General features: G+C 42.9%; 1 protein-coding gene and 1 long non-coding RNA gene across 11 annotated transcripts in view; one reads left to right on the top strand and one right to left on the bottom strand.

The window, feature by feature from the left end:
* LOC115582025 (uncharacterized) overlaps positions 1–1,187 on the bottom strand; it is a 28,862-nt gene extending 27,675 nt beyond the window's left edge. Inside the window, exon 1 of the long non-coding RNA XR_003984122.1 lies at positions 759–1,187. This is a non-coding gene — a long non-coding RNA (uncharacterized LOC115582025). The remainder of the gene's footprint in view (positions 1–758) is intronic.
* A 186-nt stretch (positions 1,188–1,373) lies between these two features.
* The window catches only part of pbx3b (pre-B-cell leukemia homeobox 3b), a 61,689-nt gene continuing 42,496 nt past the window's right edge, over positions 1,374–20,566 (top strand). For 2 of the 10 annotated variants that reach the window (XM_030417714.1, XM_030417710.1), the window contains exons 1-2: positions 1,382–2,985; positions 3,609–3,682. In XM_030417714.1, the coding sequence (XP_030273574.1) occupies positions 2,738–2,985; positions 3,609–3,682 (322 nt within the window). In that variant the 5' untranslated portion in view covers positions 1,382–2,737. Of the gene's footprint in view, positions 2,986–3,602; positions 3,683–20,566 lie in introns of all 10 variants that reach the window. The other 8 variants (XM_030417704.1, XM_030417706.1, XM_030417705.1 and 5 more) reach the window with 8 other exon arrangements.

Here is a 20,566-nt window from a genome sequence, read left to right as displayed (position 1 = left end):
CAGATCAGGTTCCTGGGAACATGAGGAGGAAGTCTGTCAGGACTTCAGTGTAAAACGTTAAAAAGAGAAAAGTGAAATTAAAAAAGGAAAAAGCAGAAGAAAAAGTGCTGCGGACAATTTTAAGTTTGATTTCACATTTGCAGAGTTGTCATACTGAGATCCCACATCCCTCTTACAATGGAGACCTTGCCAAGAATGATAGAAACACAGAGTTACAACAGTAGAAAGAGAAAAACCCCACAAAAAATAATCAGATTAAATGTCTGCACACAGACACCCTGTGTCAGTGGATCTTACCAGATTTTAAAATTGTTCAGTGGCACAATATTCTGAAGTTTAAGCTCAGTCACCTCAGAAACCTGAACAACTTTCCTTCCTCAGTTTGGACTTTGGGAACAAAATATCACGAGGAAATGTCAAAGGGTGTGATTTCCACATTTCAAGTTTAAAAGAGGAGGTGAGTGAATTGGAAGTTTGCCAAGAATGGCTTTCCAAAAAATACCCAAAAACATTCCAAATGCACCTAAGGGAGAACAATTCACGTGTGAGTATGTTACACAATGATGAGAATGATGAGAGAACCACAGTGAGCAGAGACCTTCATATACAGCACATCTCCGTAATCAATCACAGGCAAGAAGGTAGACTCCACCAATGTTCCAAGTCTTGCATGTTTCTATAGTAAAATCCTTATCATAGCTAGACTTTTGAGGGAAAATGCAGACCACAGTCTCCTTGGGTCACTCCGAAATACTTACAATTATTGATGTTGATTATGTGACTGGGGAGAAATGATGTCCACGGTTGTAATTCTGGCTCCTGGAGGATTTAATATGCACAAGCAAACAATGAAGCCGCAGAGTTGTCCTTAAATACTGCCTGTGTTGTCTTAAATTGAATCCATCTTCACCACTGTCTATCAAACAAAGTCAGAAGTTCAATATGGAGGCCTTGTGCTGTTGTCCTCCACTGAAAGATGTCTTTCTGTCAAACTTTCCCTCCTAAAATGCAGGAAAATCAAACCTCTCTCTTTCCCTGCAGCGTTCCCACTAAACGCCCCCCCAAAATAACAGAGTCCACCTTTATTTTTCTTTATAAATCCGTGTTGTGGATGCTTATCGCAGAGGTGCACACTATATCTGCTGCCTTGCATCCAGCTCAACAACTTGTCTGCTGCCATAGCAACTGCGGAGGAGCACCGAGCAGCGCCGCCTGCTTGTGCAATGGATGTCACTCGTGGCAACGGCCAATCAGAAGTTCCCATCCTTTTGTGCGAGCGGTGTGAAGATGGAGGGATGGAGTGGGTGGGCCCTCGGCATCATGCATCTGCCAGTAATAGGACCCGCGGCTCGTCAGTCTCCGTCACTCTGGCCCGGGATTGGTCGAGGGAGCTTTACTTTCCAATAATATAAACATGTCTACTGCCTGCCTGGCTCAAGGCTTACAAGGGACTATGCAGTTCTACATCAAACTGTATAAAAACTCTCATTATGTATTTGCCTGTGTTGTTGCAGGACTAAATCTTTATCACTGGTAGAGAATATGCACATAGCTGCACGTGCGCGCGTGAGGAAACGAGGATACCCTGCTGCCGCCGCTGCGAGACAGAGAGAGAGAGAGGGGACTCTGCCGCGCTTTCATCATTATAATCACCATCCTAAGTACTAGCTCTTAACATTTTGTTTTTCGGTGTTCAGGCGAGAAGTGACAAGAATATAGACCCCTCCTCTGGCAGGGCGGAGCGTGCATTTTCATTTCGTATTTTTGTATTTTTTTTTTTATTTTTTCTATTTTTTTTTTCCCCCTACCCCTGTTCCCTGCTCTGACACGTCTGCACTGAGTGAGTGGCATTGGCACACTGTCAATCGCTCACTACCGCTGCCATCAAACAACATAAAACACACACAGGCAGAGGCTGGAGCTCATAAATTTCAGCAGGGGCAAGATATTTTTTTGCGCATCGCCTTTACACAGCGCTGTGTCCTCATTAATTTCTTCTCGTGCTTGCTTTTTTTTTTTTTCCTTCTCTCTAAAAACAGAAAATCTCCCAACTTTTTTTTTTTTTTTTGTACATTTCCTATTTTTTATAGTCACATTTGGACACCTTGTGCCGCAGATTGTGTGTCTTTTTTAACGCTGTCAGTTGTCGCGTGCATCATTTCTGCACATATATAGTTGGCAACACCTGCAAGATTTCCTTTTTTTTTAAAATATATATTTGTTTACACGTTTCCACATTGGATATTTTTTTGTTGCCGGCGCTTCACGAGGAGGATTTGGACATTTGTTTTTTTGTTTTTTGTTTTTTTGGAGAGGAAATGCGCCGGGAATCCCATGAAGAGCGCTAATAAATGAGAGATCACCAAGGAGCGTTTCTGTCTCTACCAGCCGTCAAATCCCAGAGAAAAGACAGATTGGCATGAGGATCCGTGCGGGTTACGATGGACCGTCAATTTTGACAAAGAAGTGTTAAGAAGAAGAACATATTGATGCGTTTTTCTACAAACACGGTCACGCGTTTTGGCACTTTGGACCGCGCGTAAAAAAAGAAAGAAAGAAAAAAAAGCGTGAGGACAGCGAGAACTTGGACACAAGATTTTACGCTAAAACATCACTGCTAGAAATTTTTATTTTGTTTTTTTTATATAGAAACGCGTGTGTGCTCCGTGACGGTGAAGAATCACACATCCGTGCATCACCCAGTTGTCTGCGGCACATGTTGTAGCCGATTTCGTATATGAGTTTTTCAATTTGTGTGGCTCAGTGCACAGACTCTTTAGCGGCTACCATGGACGATCAAGCCCGGATCATGCAGTCGATCGGCGGTGTCAGTCTGGCCGGCCACTCGGTACAAGGAGGCATGGCACTGCCGCCTCCACATGGACACGATGGGACGGACGGGGACGGAAGAAAACAAGACATTGGTGACATTCTCCATCAAATAATGACCATAACTGATCAGAGTCTGGACGAGGCGCAAGCAAAGTTGGTTGATTTATATGTTTTATTAACTTTGCCCCCCCACACCCCTCAAAAAGAAAAAAAAACAAAACAAAACAAAACGCTGAACGCATCATTATTGAGATGTGGCCCGCTTAACTTAACTCCCCCATGTGTAACAATAGGCTGGAGTGGCTGTAATGATAATCTTACACCAAGGTGCATTTACTGCCTCGCAAAAGCTTTAACACATGAGAAAGTTGTCACTTAGGGAACGGCAGCGTTTTATTTAAAGTGCCTGTGGTGAAACTGAATGAGCAAAAAGTTGGTGTGCACATGTCCTGTAGTAAAGGCTCATATGTGTGCAATAATCTCTAAAAACTGAAATGAATCACCCTGGTATTAATATATGGAGAAGTTGTCACTGGGCATGTGTTTATAGTGACACGTTGTGTTAGTCTAAACATGTGAGCAGATATTTTATTTGGTTGATTTCATACTTTGACTGCTGTAAACCTGTAAATGACTCCTGAGAGAGAGACATGTGTGTGTTGGGACACAGTGACAACTCAGCGTAACATCTCAGAATCCTTGTCCTTGTCAGTATCTAGCATGTGATTTATCAGTGAATTTATTTCAGTATTATTTCTTGTCTTATACTGAAACAGGAAACATGGACTGAACTGTCACAGAATGAAACCAGCACTCTTCAGCGTTCTCTGTGAAATCAAAGAAAAGACAGGTAAGATCTTTGTGTAAAATAAAGTGATTCTAATATGAACTCAAAGGCAAATAATAAGCAGCAGCACACAGACATTTTATGTACCTCCCGGTGACCTGATGGCAGCCTGTATCCAGGTTACAGGGGACCTCTTGCCCAAATGAATCAATCACTTCTTTTTTTTTTTTTTTTTTAAATATGTCATTGTGACACACAGAGACAGACAGACAGTGGCAGACGTTGTTGTTGTTGTTTTTTTTTTTCTCTGAAGATGCTCTTGTTTCTGCAGCAGCATCTTTACCCAGCACTGGTTGCTTGGATTTAAGCAGGAAAGTGTACGCTCCAGCTTTCACCCTCACCACCCTGGCACCGAGCAGGACGGGGGAAATCCCGTAGCATATGCTCACCATAGCTGAGATCACAATGAATTCATGCTTTAACCTGACAATTGCCAGGATTTAAAACATAGGGAGGCGACCGCACTCTTCGTCAGTAATTGTATCAAAATTGCACATGGGGTCCTTTCCTACAGATGTGGTGGGTTAAAGGTGAAATGCAAATGATAGAATGAGCTTGTGGAAAATGAGAGAAAATTCGAAAAAATATTTTGGTTGCAAAATCTAGCAGTTTCTCTTTAAAAGCATCACGTCTGCCAAATTCTACGAGCATGGCTGAACAGTTTAACAATGTATGTGCACATACACACACATATAAGAGAGATCGTGGTTACTGGTTTCACGTTTCATAACTTTTCTAATCGCTCAAACTTTGCTGTCATGCATTTTGAAAAAGTCACCCTTTTACAGACATTGTGCCGTGTCTGCACTTTCCCCACAGTGTTTATAGGACACACTATATTCTGCTCCCCTTTAAATTCTTAAGTGAAGAAATAACTGATTCTTAGCTCTAACAGATTTTACAGACCATGTTCATTTTTCCTTATTGTAATCGGATTGTTCTTGAGCAAAGTAAACCGATGTTTCAAATGTTCAAACCCCTCACTATTTATTTCCCAAGTTACATGTATTTTATATCTCAGTCAGGGAAAATAATACGAATATAAAAGAAAACAATGCTGTGGGTTTGGTGTAATTTACCAAAGCTAATGCCTTGTCAGATTTGTGACCTTTGTGCAGTTTATGAGGAAATTGGCTTGGGAGGGATCATAAAAGTTTATGAACTTCCCCAACACAGGTGGCGTCCACAGGGGCAGGCAGAGGCTCCACAGTGTAGCCGAGGTGCTCTGCTGTGTGTGTGTGTGTGTGTGTGTGTGTGTGTGTGCCTGTTGAGTTCAGACAACAAAAGAGATAAAGGATGCAGATTACACGTCGCACACTTTTATTTTTCCGGCAATCATTGATGCGATGTGAACAGGGTTTCCTGTACTTCAGCGCTGCTGCATCTGTGAGACCAGATGAAAAGTTAAGTCATGTAAAAAAAAAATAAAAAAATCCAGATCCAGGTCAGTTTTAACCCACAGATGACTTGAATCAAACGTTTCACCAGTTTGTTTGTCGACACTTGTGTGTCTCTGCTGTCTCAAGTTTGAGGAAGGTAAAGGAAAACGACAAAACTTTGATGAGCGTGTGTGAAAGTGTGTGTGAGAACGAGATGAGACGGAGGAGGAGAGGGAGAACAAGCGTGTGTGTGTGTGTGTGTGTGTGTGTGTGCATGGTTAACCTGTGGTTTAGAGTCACAGCCTCCCCCTCTTAGCCATTGACAGAGCTCAGCTGGTCTGGTGGCCTTGTTGACCGGCCTGTTTCTGCAGCACACAGTGAGCCTTTCACTGGCTGCTGTAGCATCGTTCACAGGGCTTCCTTGGCCCCTTTCATGTCCGCTCAGATGGCACAGGGGCCGCTGTCTTTTAGCCATGGGATCCAACCGTTGGCTGAAAATGACTTTTAATAATAAATTTGAAAGCGGTCCAAGAATCATGGCTGTAATTACTGCGCGCATGTATCATGTTATCCAGACTTATTGTCTAGTGTGCAGATGAAAAGTGAGCTCAGGGTTCAGCTTCAAAGCGTCACGAGTGTTTATGTTCAACATATTTTTTTGTGATAAGTGCTGAGACAAATATCAAAGCGGCGAGAACGATCGCTGTTTCCTTTGTTTTTTTTTTGTAAAGGAAGGGGTCAAGAGGTGCATTTTCTAGTAATAGCGAGATATTCTGAAGACTTTTCAGGGTGTTTAGAAGTTTCTGGCACTCTTCTAACTGTTATTGTAGAGCCACAGCGTATTTCTGCATTGCTAATGCCCTAGAAGTATTAATTCACTTTGATATGCTAATTAGAGAGCATTATGCAAGAAATGAGATTAAGTGGCAGCATGAAGTCATTTGCCTGTCACTAAATTGAGTGTTTTTAGCAGGAGGGATTTTTCCCCCCAAATTTCCTGGTTTTTGCATTTAGATAAGCTAAATGTGAGATTCGGCTGGCAAGTGGAGTTCTTTGTCCTTGAGTGTGTGATGTTTTTCTTTTTGGTACATACATGAAAAAAAAGGCAATTAAAATGTTTTATTCCCGGGTGTTTGTAGCTGTTGCAGGACAAAGGATACATTCATGTTGTACCTTTTTCCCTGTAGGCTGCATGAGAGGACAATGAATGCATTGAGCGAAAATTGCCTGCGATTCAGATGAGTTTTGCAGTTATTCCTCTGTGCTGGGTTTGTTTTATCCTGCTGGCTACTCCCTTGTCTTGCTCTCATGCTTTGGAAGAGAGGCTCACAGCAGCAGCAGCAGCGGGAGCGGCAAGAATAACAAAGGTGAAAGATTACCTCCATATGGTATTTCTGACCAGGAAAAGAGAGGTTCTGTAGCAGGACTCTTTGATGTGAGGTTTAATCAATAGAAAGAGATTACAGAAAACTATTACAGGCTAAATCACGGAGTGCCACAGAGAGGCTTAGCCTTCTCCACAGCTCTCTCAGCTGCGTGGCGCTTCTTTTGGCCGCGTATTGACTTGTTGTTTTCCTGACCTTTGACTCATCAGGTTCAGAAACAGGGGGTCTGGAGAGGTAGGAGAGGGAGAGGGAGAGAGCGTGGCAGATTCAGGCTGATAAATGCTCCGACCCAGTGTTTATAGCAGTGGATTAGGGAGGGACTACACTCACAGTCCGAGCCAATGTCGGTGTTTTGTTGCACATGTTTGATTTGGCTTCTGAGATCGGCTAAACATGCTTCCGTGTGTGTTTATTGGTTTGTCCCAGATATATGTAATGTTCAGCTAGGAAAGACTGTGTTAATTAAATACAGTTCAGGATGAGCCTGTAATTAACCACATGCAAGGCTGACTAAAAGCATTACCTGGAGTAAATAGAGTTAGGACTGAGGAGGTAAGCATTTCTGAAATCTACAGGGAACATTAATTTCAATGTTTCCTGACAAAGTTAATGACCCCTCTCATTCCAATCGGGTTATTATTATTAATACAAATGCATTACAATAATAATAATAATAATATTAATAATAATACCAATGAAATGAATAATTATTAGAATAATTATAAATATTATTGTTATATTGTTGTTGGAGTTGCAGCTTAAACAAAAGAATCCCTTTTAAAATGGAACAAGAAAATATTTTATTTGACTTTATTTTCCTTTTTTTTTTTTCCCCCTCATGAAAAAGCTCCAGTAAATGCATGGCAGAGAACAGAAAGCCATTCAGCAGGAGAGACAATTGACTTTGGCTGCTTTTTGTCTCAGAGAGCCCCAGTGATGCGGCTGCAGTGACTAGATAGTGTTGTGCCGAATAGCTCGCGCACAGCTGGGTTCCTGACTGGCTCAATGGCAGGGCCACTAGTGCTTCCTCCTCTAAAGCACGAGGGGGACCGGGGAAGATGTGGCTATTATCTAAGTAGCTCCCAAATACCCTCCATTTCCCCATCAGCAAAGATGAAAAGAAGGAGAGCCAGACAAAGAGGGAAAAGGGGGGAAAAAAACAAGAGTCTACATATCAGTTTCATTTGGGAGGGAAAATGCTTTTGTGCTGTGGAGATAGATGCCTCTGCACCGGCGCTGCCTGGTATCAGCACACACGGCTCCTCAAATCTGTTTTTTTTTTTTTTTTTTTTGCACGATGATTCAGTGCTGTCCCTCCATCTGCACACACGAGCACCCATCTTGCAAACGTCTCCCTCGCTCCCCCTCCATCGCTCCGAGCGCTTTCTGCGGGCTCCTGCGCGATCAACAGCTCATAATTGTTTTTTGCACATACGTTATGCAAATTAGTCTTTATGGCAACTGGCATAACAATTAGCATCCTCCAACAATATTTTAGTAGGTTAATTGCGAAATTTCTGAATTGTACATCTGAGTTGTTAATTAGGCATGACAGAGGTGGTGAAATAGTTATCTTCAGGCGGTGGCAGCCAGCAGAGGCTGCTTGGGATGCAAAAAGGAAGGATTGATTGAAACTAGTTTACAGCAGTAGGAGCGTGGCTGTTGCATTTCCCTCTTGCTTTTTGAGACTTTTGTCTGGTGGTGAGGGTGAAAATGGAAACCTGAAGCAGAGAGGGAGCAGCTATGACCCTCTGCAGAAACACACACTGCACCTTTGTGTCCATTCGAAGAAATCACGCAAAACATAAACGTGAACTACACAACTTGTTGTCTTGTCAGCATGAGTTAGCAAGAATTTTTCTCACGCGTCACAGGGCTGCGCTCTCGTCAGAACAGTAAAAGACCTGCCAGACGCAGTTAAACCAAAATGTTTGTTTTTTTTTACGAGTTGCAATACGGAGTTTTCACTGCTTTTAATAAAGTTTACACACTTTTGATAATTCTCACTCTGCAAAAAAGTCACATTCGTGCTTCTTAAATATTTTCAGTCACCGGAAATGCATGAAAAATGCACTGAAGCTGTTTTAATGAAACGTAATCATAAGCACACGAAACATTTAAAGTCCATTCATGTTCTGAAAAACACATTATGTTCTTAATTATCTTTGTTTTACAGCGTTACAGTTGGTGTAAGGGCGTATGGCTCTTCTTACTGATATTTACAGCTAGAGATTCTTTTTTAAACATGAACTTTTCCCTGAGTCTCCTGTGTCATGATGTTCATTACCGCATTACTCGATGGCCGAGTCTATGTACTGTAATGCCATAGAGCTGGTTATTAGTGTAAAAAGGGTTAGAGTGAACGACTGGTGCAAAGCAAGTCCTCTCTCAGTAATGACTCTGCTATTTATAGGTCCCTATTTCATTAGCTCTAGTGTTTCAGGGAAGAGTTTTCCTCATGGGACAACAGACACCATGATGTTCATTTACTCTGTACACATTACATGTGGACAACTAAATGACCTATCATGTGTGAGTGCGAGAGCCCCGAAAACAATCCGGCTTTTGTCACTTTCTTTGCTTTCGCTCAGGTTACCTCTCCTGCGTTCAGTCTTTCTGATAGACTAACTGTACGTTCATTTTTTTTGCAGCCAGTTAAATGCCTGTATTTGAGACTGTTTTGTCGTCACGTGCCGCGTGGAGGCATCACTCCTACAGGTGAAGGATTTCCGCAGATAAAGCGATGAAGGAATTACAGGCAGGCGTCAGTAAATGCACACATTTTAAATCTCATTGGTAATATTTTGACAGTGCAGCGTGTTCCCTGACAAAAACACAGAGACGGCTGTTGTCACCTTTCCTGTCTTTGCACGAGATTGTTTTCCAAAAACACACACAAAAAAACGGGAAGTGCGCTGACTTCTCCCTCATTTACAAGCCTGAAAATGAAGCCCCTCTCCCCATTGTTCCATATGCCATTGTTCCACATGTTTCATACATTAGAATGATATATTGAAGGCAGAAATGGGAAAAAGACTGCAATGCAATGAAATTTTAATCAGCGTCTTCTGCTGCTTTAATAAGGCAAATAATTCTTATTGGCTGCTGTGTTAAGATTTCTAATATTTAATTCATAACAAACCTTGCATTATTCTGCTTTAGCCCAAAGACAAGCTCCACTCTGCTGCCTGCCAAGAGGCAACTATGGGGGGAAAAAAGAGACATAAAGGGAACTGCACACGGAGCGTTTTCCTTATCAAGTGTGGCATTATATTATCATAATGTTTTGATATTGTGTCTGAATTTAAACATGTATTTAAAATAATTTTAAATAATCATGTTACTGGAGCTAATGACAGAGAGGCTGGACTGCTGCTGCCGGTGATCTGTGCAAAAAGCCCAAAACACCCCCCCTTTTGTAATTTCGTCAGTAAAGTATGACCACTGGCTCCCATCTTTTTATTTTCTTAAGTTCATGTTTGCGCCTGAAGTCATGGAAAGATGGCGAGGGGCCAGCAGCTAGGTGCTGGCTCATGTTACAGCGAAACGGCGGGCCCTGTTTTCGTCTCCCGGTGAAATGGCTTAATTGGTGTCAGAGCCCCAGGGATAAAGGCCTCTTGCTCTGAAACACAGCCACACAGGCCCTGTCTTCCCTCAAACCAGGAGGAACGGCCGGCGTCTGCTGGTGAATGAGGACTAAGCCGTGGCATAACAATACCAAATGATGTTTGGGATGACAGAAATTAATATGCGCTTGCTCCCAGAAAGCTATGATTAATGACGGCGAGCAGGGGAATGCTGTCCCTCCTTTTTGCTCCTCTTTGATGGGGATTGAAAAGCAAAAAAAAAAAAAAAAAAAAAAAGGCTGGTTTCTCCTCTCTTTAGAAAGTGGAGGTCATCCAGAGTACATTACTGCTATTCTTCTCTTGCTTTTTCCTCAAGCGGGAGGCAGGAGAGGAGTGAGCGCTTGTAATGAATTTTGGAATGATTCACTAACACTGTGAGCCGGCGTATTGTCCCGTGGCATGTGGCTCTATGAGACACGTACCTGTGCACCTTTGCAAAGACATTCCCGCTCTGCTCATATTTTTAACTCCAGTAATTAATGGCCTGAACTGCTAATTATATCTTTAATAACTCATCTGAAGTGATAATTTGCACAGAAAAAAGAATCACTTTTATTTCGAATGACGGATTTGCAAACGTGTTCCGTAGGTTTTCCTCTTTTCTCGTGGAATTTGACACACACACACACACACACACACACGGATTCGGAGGCCAAACGTGTGAACAAAATGGTGGTGTGCTGTTGCCATGATAATGATCTGTATCTGTTGTGTCCTAGGAGGAGACACATGAATATTTAATTGTGTCTGCTCGAGAGATCCCCAGACCCTTCTGTTCATTTCTTACTTTCTCTAATGTGTTTCCACCCTCCCAGGTACTTCCTCTCTAAGTAATGGAGAATTAAAGCGTGCATTAAAATGATATAAATTGCAATGTAAGGGATTTCTGAGGACATTTGTCTCGGCGCAATATGGTTGAAAATTCAAATGGCAAGTTTTGACAAGGGGCATTCTGCTGACACGGCGCATTTGCCTCACGTTGGCTCCTCAAATAAGCATTTCCTCTTGCCAGAGTGATTGATATGTATTAAGCACGCACTTTTTACATCACGGTGCTCTGGAAGATGATGCGGGTGCACGGATATGAGTTTTAAACAGTGAACGAGCTCCCCCTCATATTGATCTATTTGTGTTGCCGGAGTGGCAGGTGCTATACGAAGGCTGTGTCAGCTTTGATTGTTTGTGTCAGTGATCCGAGCCGACACTGAGCTCTCTTACTGTTCGTCACTGCACTTGCTTCCTCTTGATGAATGGCAGTGCACTGCACAGATCCTCGGAAAAACTCATGTCTAACGCTGTCTCACCAGCCCTGTGAATCAGCAGTGGTCTTCAGAGGTTATTTATCACTCATGTACTTAGATTTCTTAATGCAGAATGTGTGGGACACACCCGCATTCTTCGCAGGGAAACGTCCCAAAGGGTTGTTTGTGGTCTTTTAATGCAATTATGTAAAAGCCCTCCACGTGAATGTGAACATCCGTTGTGGAGAGACAGGAGGTGTGGTTCCTCTCCTTCTCTAAAATATTCAAGATTAGTTCTTAACCTGTGTGTGTGTGTGTGTGTGTGTGTGCATGCGCGTGTGTGTTGGCAGGCCGGCTAGGTTGTGGCGTGAAGGTGAGGTGCGTGATGCTCGGAGCCTCTGTAAGTATGCAGAGCACGGCGGGCCTCTCGCGGGTGCTGAAGGAGAGCATGGAGTGGCAGAGTTAATTTATTTAATGACTGAGCGTCTTATATCTCCCCAGCCCTGATTAGAATCCATGCTTGATGAGGGAAGCGATAGAGGGGTGTGCACTGCCCCCAGGCCCTAGCACGTACGTTCACGGTTTTCTTTCTCCGGTGCCTTTATTCCCTGCCCCCCAATCCACTGGGTTTTGCACGGAAAAAAAGGAAAGAAACAGGAAAAAATGCCCACCAAATAGGATAATTTCCACTTCTGTCTGCTGCAATATTTTGCGCGTCTGTCCGTACGTGTGATCATTTTATTGCACATTGACAGGAAATGCAGCTCGGAGCCTGATTAAATGTGTGTGTGTGTGTGTGTGTGGCGTGCTCCGTGATAAAGACGAAGTGCTGTGGAGCTCTATGAACGTGGGAAAGCCAAACAGAGTGTGTCACTTTGGCAGCACGGGCTGTCAGCATTGGGGAGCTGCAGTTGTAAAAACCATGACCTTCCTCTTTGCCAGCATGTCTCTCGCAGAGCCAAAGCGCTGCCCTGTAGATCTGGGCTGGCTGTGGGAGGGAATACAAACACAGAGAAAGGACAGACAGTGGAAAAAAACGGTAAGAGCCATAATTGTGAAGGAGGAGGAAGGAGGGGGGGGTCGGTTGAAGTAATGAAATACTTCTTGGAGCTATCATGACTGAGAAGGTGAGGGAGAGAAAGCGAGAGGACTGGCGAAGAGGGAAAAAATACTCCTCGGCTTCTAACATTTCCATGAGCCATCATCAGTAATGCCGCAGCAGCCTCACAAACCAGAAATTATTTCTTCAGGCGTCGCTGTCAAGTGTTATTCAAATAACACCAGCCTCACATTTGAATAACAGCCGACATTTTGAATTAATTAATCAGACAAAATAGTCTGGGCCTTTTCTCATTAGTCTACAGGTCAGGCTGGGGAAGATATATGCGCTGGTGATGATATACTTGTCTTTAATAGTGATTTATGGAGATTTTGGATTGTACTCGATTTGTCAAAAGGGCCTGGTAGCAGAAAAATAGGACGGTGCATATTTCATTACCTAATCTTTGATACGTTCCACGATGCTAAAAGATACGATCCCGTTGTTTAGATGCACAGGAGGCGCTTTTATGTTCACTCTTCTTGAGTGAAGAGGCGCGCAAACACGCGCTCGTTTTCGCACGCACGCGCGCGCACACACACACACACACATACGCACATTTAATCTCCTCTCATAGACCTCTCCCATTTTACTTTTCCTATGCAATTAAGCGAGGGCTGTAAATTATAACTGTGTCGTACTTTAATTATCATGGTGTAAAAATAGAGTTCCTGTCTTTGAGAGGATTTCATTAACTTACTCAATATTCCATGTCAGCTCGGAGAATCACAAGATTACAACGAGGTTTGTGCCGAACACACTCTGAATCCAGCGTGTTATTTATTTAGGCGTTATTCAAAGTAGAACATTAAAAAGAAACAAAAAAAAAAAAACACACACACACTTTATATTGGGTCCATATAGGGTAGTGTGTGTGGTCACGGAGGTGTAAATGAGAATGTATATTTTCAAAAGGATAACGGCTGCTAACGATAGTGTCACCTGCTTTATGAGGTGTTAAATATTAATGAACACTATCAGTTACAAGACCTATTTTTATTTTTTTTCGTACCTATGCAGGTTCTAATTATCCACAGTGCAACACATGCAAAATGCATCTGTGATTTTAGCTTAGTTCAGGTGTGTGTTTTGTTTTTTGTGTATGTGTGTGTGTGTGTGTGTGTGCGCGCGAGCACAAGTGTCAGGAAGCTACGAGCTGTTGCCATTCCGGTGAGCAGCCCACACAAAATGCACCAACACCAGTGTGACAAAACATTCAAATAAATTGCTGTCAGGCTGCCGAAACACCAAGTGCAGCGATTTTTATCTGACATGTGGAAGACCCAGACATGCAGTCCTGACAAGTAGCGCCGGAGCACCTGTGAGAGACGGGCGATAAAAATCAGGATATGCCTGATCCTCGGCATAACAATACCTATCATTACTTGATATTATTACTCTTCTTTAAGAGAGAGCTCAAGATGGAAAGATAGTACGCACGTGTTTAAAGTCAGGATAATAAATGATCCGAGGCCGTTGTTTGCATAGATGCACTTAACATGTACAGTGATGCTGAATTATGCAGTCTGATGGCATATCAACAGGTACTGAGCTGCCTTTTATATTCATGCAGAATATTGCTTATTACTCGGAGCGTGTTTGTTTGTCTGCAGGCTGATTGTAAACAAACACCAAGGTGAGGACATTTATTTGTTCTGGTCCGGCATCGTTGTTCACAGTTGTGTTATTCAGAGGACACAGTCACATTCATATGTAAAATAAGCGTGTTGGATTTTTTAATTTTTTTTTTTTTTTCAAATGACCCAAAAGCAATGTTATTATTTTGTCGCATCATTAAAAAAGCTGAAAACGCATTATGATAAATTGTACTTTGTAGTTCTTAGAATAGAATTAGGTCCAAATTCAATAGGGCTGATGACACAGATTGACTCTGTTTTCCTTTTTAAAGCAGCATGGAGGCACAAATAAACACTAAGAGAGCCTGTGTTGCTTCACTTATTTTCATTGAGTCCACAAAATTGACTCAGTAATTCTTAAATCCAATTGAGAAGCGTAAAAAAAAAAAAAATGCTTTTCAGAAACTCAGAGACAAAGGACTCACAGTGGAATGCGCCATCCATTCTCTACTGTATTGTTATTTTCTCCCTTATAGGTTACTAATGAGGAATCGGCCCTCATTATGATTTTAAGGATGAGAGAGGAAAGCTTTTAATTAATGATATGTAAATGGTTCTGAATTGATTATGTTAGAATATCAAGAGAGATGGGTAGAAGCTGTGGTGTAATATATTTTAATTAAGAATTAATTAAAAATGATGGCAATTTTATAGAGGCTCACAGAAAATAGAAGAATGTATTCTCTGTCACAAGTAAATCAGCCCTTGATTAAATAAACAGACACATGCTGTATTCATTGAAGAGTTATATTTATACTTTGCCAGGACGAATTATCCCGATTATAAAAAAAAAAAAAAAGAAAAAAAAAAAAGATCAGTGCGGTGTGTCAGTGGTCGACCACAAGCTGGGTTCTCCGGGGTTAATGGTGATTTATCTCATTCCTAATTCATGAGATCCTCCTGGTCTGTGTTAGGTGGATCAATAAAGCTGTGTTTCCTTTTTGAATTCAGTGTCTACAATTAGATTTGCAACCTGGAACACAATTAGAAGTAAGACATGAATGCGTGTTTTTATCACTTGTGGCAAGTGAACGTGCACCCCCAAAAGATATCAATCTGTTTATGAGGTAAAAAGATTTGTGTGAAAAAGATGAGTTGTGACTAGACGTGGACCCTAGTTAACCTTTTTAATTGCTATCTGCTTTCTTTCATTCATTCGTCGGGGGCAGAGGCAAACAGAAGACGTTAGCTGCATTAACGGTGCGCGCCACTATTAAAGGGAGAGAGGTCTTTGTTTTCTGCTAACGGTGGCATGCATGCGCTGTGCTAAACTCCGCGATCAATGGCAGAGAGGCTGCTATCACAGCACTCGGAGCAGGCGTAGCTCAGGGGGGAGGGAAGGGGGGTCCCTGGTGGTTCATTTTGATTGGAGCGCAGAGTTTTGTGTTGAAAGGCGAGGGAGAGACAGGCTGTTGGAAGCAAATCCCCCCGGATCAGTTAGAGCTTTGCAACAAAAACACCTTGATATTCCTGGGAACATTTGCTTAGGAAAAAAAGAATGAATTTAAATAAACGGGCAACGAGAGAGCGAGATGATCTAAAGCGTTTCTGAGGGTTTGTGTGTTCAGAGAAAGCTTGTGTATCTCAAGCTTAGAATTAATTTTAAAAACCACGTTTCAAATCACAGTAAACCTCTGCGGTGTTAGAGGGGGGAAATCGATGTAACTGTATTTTGTCGATATGTTGTTCCATACTTTTCTAAAGAGGTGCTCCAAATGAAAGGATGTATGTTGGAAGATGTTGTTATCACTCTGTAGCTTGACTACACTGAGGCGGCGTGTGTGTCTGTGGCAGCGGAGAGCCTTTACGAGCTAACCAATCTGTTATGGGCGGCAGGGAGGATGTGCTGCTTGAGATGGAGGGAGTGTTGAATGGATTATTAGTCCAGGTCCCCCCCATAGCAGGTCACATGTAAAGGCTTAGAGGCATCGTGAACATGTGCACACACACACACACACACACAAACACACCGAACGACCACGAGCGCACACACCCATGTACACAAACACGATGTGCATGAGGGACACGCGTTCAGGAAAACATGCAGGGGCACAGACGTGTGCATGCATGCATATATCCAGTGCATGAGCGCCAATGGCTGGCAGAGCATCTTCTTTTTGACACCTGCAACTAGTTGCAATACATCACTGTCAGGATCGCTTTCTCCACCTATCCGCATTTGTGCGTTAGTTATCCGCGGAGGCCTTCGTCAAAAAGTTGAGCAGTCTTGACATCCGCTCCCTAGTGGGAAGAGAAAAGGTGAAGTTGTGCTGGGAGGTGCCACGGCGGGTGTCTTTGCCGGCTGTACTCTCTGTACCCAACAGCATCCTAATGACAAATGAAGTGGGAGATGATGGTTCAACATACAAATATTATGGCGCAATTAATTCTGTAATTGACACGCGGAGAGAAATTCTGAGCGGCCAAAGCGAGTATCTGTTTCTGTTTCTAGTAGAGTCAGGCGGATAACTGTACTGTGCATGTGCTGTGTTTATGTCACGAGGGCCTCGGGGTGACGTAACGAAAAAGCCAGGTATTTGGTTTAGTCAATGTACGTGCTTATGTAATTGACAGCAAGCGTAGCTGTTGAGGAGGAAGTGAGGGCACGACACCTCCTGTGTGAGCTCACTGAGGAGATGAGGAGAGTCTGCCAGTGGCACTGCTAGTGGCGAGCACCAACAGCTCCGGCCACGACAGAAGAGAGGAGGTGGGGAGTAAAAAGGGGGAAAGGCGGAGGGGGGGGGGTCAGTGTCTGAACTGGCTGATGGGAGCCAGAACATGAAACAATGCCGGGGGAACGTCTGGTGGGTTCGCTGCACAGAATTACAAGCGAGGGAGCAGGCCTGCTGAGGCAATTACAGCTTAATGGGGTCATTTGGAAGGCAATTGCCAGGGGTTAATGTAGTATGGAGAGATGAGGTGAGATTGAAGTGAAATTTTTGGCTAGAAAATGTGTTCAAATGAAAAGGGAGCAGGCAGACAAGTTGTGCTCTGATGGGGTGGGAGGTTGATTGGGGGAACTGGAATGCAGGCTTCCACAGCCACACAGACGGACGCGAGGCCTGGACGCTCACTTGTACGTACACCGGCGCAGGAAAATGCACGAGAACATGTTCACACAGGTGCTTTTACACTCTTTCACCTCTCTACTCCTTTGACCAAGCTCGCGCACGCTCGTCAGGCCTAACAAGAGCTCCACTGTTCCACTTGTCCTGCTGAACTCTTGTCTGTTTTACTCACAGACGTGCCTGGCGGTGTTTTTTTTCCTTTGTCCTGATTCACCTGCGATATCATTTCCTGCATTGGGAACATCCGCTAGCAGGACACCAAATAGGAAGCAAAGCTGTTTTTTTTAAGAGATACAGCGAAAGACGTGTCAGGGAAAACTGCAAGAGGCACCTTAGAGAACGAGGATAAAAAGGATCATTATGCGTTGTTACGTTAGCCAGTTCATTACCTTAATTGCCCGACATAATCCGTTGTTGGAGGGGTGCGGTGGAGCTTTAGGAAGGAGTCTTTGCCAGGACCTCCTAGCACAGGTCTCATCTCCCTGATCCCCTGATCTGTATCAAGCAGACCGATCGTGCTAAACTTTGATCAAAGCCAAACTTATTTAAGGTCAGCCATGTGAAATCCCCTGGGAGCCGCCGTGTTCGCCGAAGCGGACTGCAGTATAGGAAGTAGTACAGCACTGTGCCTTGCTGCTGCTGCCTGTGACCGTGCTGGATCACTGGACAGCAATAGCATTATCATCAGCCCTTTCAAGTCTTCAGCATTTTTTCGCGATTATGCTCAACAGTGGAACTTAACATCATCCATGGGTGGAGATTCCTTGAGAGTTTGCTCTCTCTCTCTCTCTTACCCCTCTCTGTCTGTCTTTCTCTCCCTCTCCCTCTCTTGCTTTCTGTCATCTCTGTGAAGTCTACGCCCCCCTCCCCTTCCCCTCTACACAGGGTTTTGGCCAAGAGCCGGCCACTTCACTGAGGCAGATTTTCCCAGGCTCCCCAAAGGCTATTTTACCAGGATTCCCATTAGGTCTTTACCCATTACCAATGTTCCAAATCATTTACAGAAGAATCTATTTACTTTATGTGGTAATGGATTCATTTGACATGGCTTGCTCTGAAGAATCTCAACATTTAACATTCACTCTACCCCAATTGAAACTCTTCCTCTATTTTCCATTTATTTTTTTTATCCGTTACAAGCACCGATTGTCCCATCTATGCCTTCAAAATGTCCTCGCGATATGCTCTCCATCACAGTGCAATATTGCACAATGCAGAGGTGCTGGAGCATTGTGTCAGTGCTGCAGGAAAAACAAGTGTGATGCAACCGTGTTGTCATTTAAGAGTGACAAATAGACAGTGGCAGACCATCAGAAAGGGGGAGAGAGTGGAATGGTGTCGCTGACAAATTGCTATGACCTTTGGGTCCTCTGGCCTCCAGAGTGCAAGGCACATACAGTGTTTACCTCAGGTCAGCAGCAGTGTGAACATGCTAGTCCCCCATGGAGGAAAGCCCGGCCCATTGCGCTCATCACGTTTGAATCATCAAAATCAATAATCAGATAACCTTCAGTCAGATTGGATGCATGCGTCTGGGATAAGATAAAACGTGGGCTGCAGAGTCTGTATGTCTTTTTACATTTTAAAATACTATTAGTCGGCCATTCTAAATCATACTTAATTCATAAACGGTCCATAAAGCAAAGCCGTTAACAACAGCAAAAAACAAGCACAGCGCCTCGAGCTACTGCACACTTCTCCTTCCTCGATTCCATGTCACCAAAGCATCCCATCAAAGCCTGCCTCCTTCCTGTTGTAAGGTAGGGGAAAAAAAAAAATCAATGCCGCAATCTTTTCTTTTTGCCTCCTCCAATCCGTAATTGAAATGGAAAATCAAATGAACGGCAAGCAGATAATTGTTTTATCAATATTCCCTGCCTGCCCTACAAGGGTCAGTGCAGAATGATCATGAGTCGGGGATATGACGAGGACAAAATGTGAAATTGAACAGCTAGGAGGCAATAAATCAGCCTTGACAACTAAGAGTGACCAGCATGTAGCTGCAGCAGGCAGCTCTCCCTTCAGAATTTGTCCTAAAGCTGTCTACACTAAATGGGGAATATTCATCTCATTATTGTTGCACTTAATATTGCTATCAAATATTATTCTTAGAGTCCAGACGGGAAGTCAAGGTCACTCCTGCTATTATTGTTGTCATTGTTAGTGTGTGATATTGAGAGTATAATAGAGGGCAAAGCCAGATGGTCTGCTGGGCTTATGAAGAGGCAAAGAATAAATTTAGTCATTTGTTAGAGTTGAGGAAAGAGGCGGTTGGCTGTTTTGACATGTACGTGACTATTACTGCCGCTTAGGACATTTTGAAAACCAACAAAATTTGGTACAAAAATATTCAGCGTCAATGGACGCATCACCGTCACCATCAATCATTTCTTAAAGTTGGTTAGTTGATGCAGTTGTCGAGCTTCACTGTCAAGCTGTTTGTGGAACTGCGGTGCGCTTGCTAAATAAATACAGATATTGACAAAATAAATGTGTAAGAGGGGCTGCAACTAATTATTATTATTATTTATTGCCAATGAATACTATGATGACCAGTAAATGTTCCTGTGAACTTGGACGGGTTTAGACTTAAGTCGAGTCTCAGTTTGTCCGATCCTGATGCTCTGGGTGAGACGTTAAACCACAGCATCAGTATTTGACAACTTAGGGATAAGACTCAAAAATCAACTGCTTTCCTACAGGAAGTTACATTTCGTTGCTTTAATGGTGCAGCATAGGCCAAAAACAAGCATTGGGTTGTATTGTTAAGATGCAAGGTGTAAACTATACGGAAGCCCAGAGAGGCAAGTGAGGCAATATTCTGATGCATTTTCTGAGTCTGGTCTAAATTGTTTTCTCTCCTTTGAGAATATATACAATTTTTACATCATTTAATCTCACATAACTACAAATAAAAATCATAAACAGAGCTTCATTTTATTTTTGTGCTAGAAACAGTTTACTCAGTGCGACAACTAAGGATCTTTTGTATTATGCATTAATGCTGATTGACTTGCCACAAAAATCTGAGAAAACTGAAAACTCCCGATTCCAATTCCTACCATACCACCAGTCCAAATGTTGCCACCCATTTTGGTATTCCATTTGGTTCCTGGAACATCATGATTAATGTTGCTCCATGACCAACATTGCATCGGACCAATCAGGTCTTCGTAATGTCGTAGCTTAGCAACTCAGGATAAGAGTTGCACATGTCAGAAGTTATCCTTTCAAATACATGTTCAAATACATCAAAAGGTCTATTTTGAGCCAGACTATGTTTCCTGAACTTAACCAAACAGTGACTGATGGGAAAAGAAATGGGAAATAATCAGGGAATCCGATGCAAATAATATATAGTTAATAATAATTATTTTCATGTGTTTATTGTTGACACTGGAATGGTCCTAATGCTTACAACTACATTATAGTGTGGTATGAACTATTTTTTA

The sequence above is a fragment of the Sparus aurata genome, chromosome 5 (assembly GCF_900880675.1).
Source record: "Sparus aurata chromosome 5, fSpaAur1.1, whole genome shotgun sequence".
NCBI lineage: Eukaryota > Metazoa > Chordata > Actinopteri > Spariformes > Sparidae > Sparus > Sparus aurata.
This window is presented reverse-complemented; position numbering and strand designations above follow the sequence as displayed.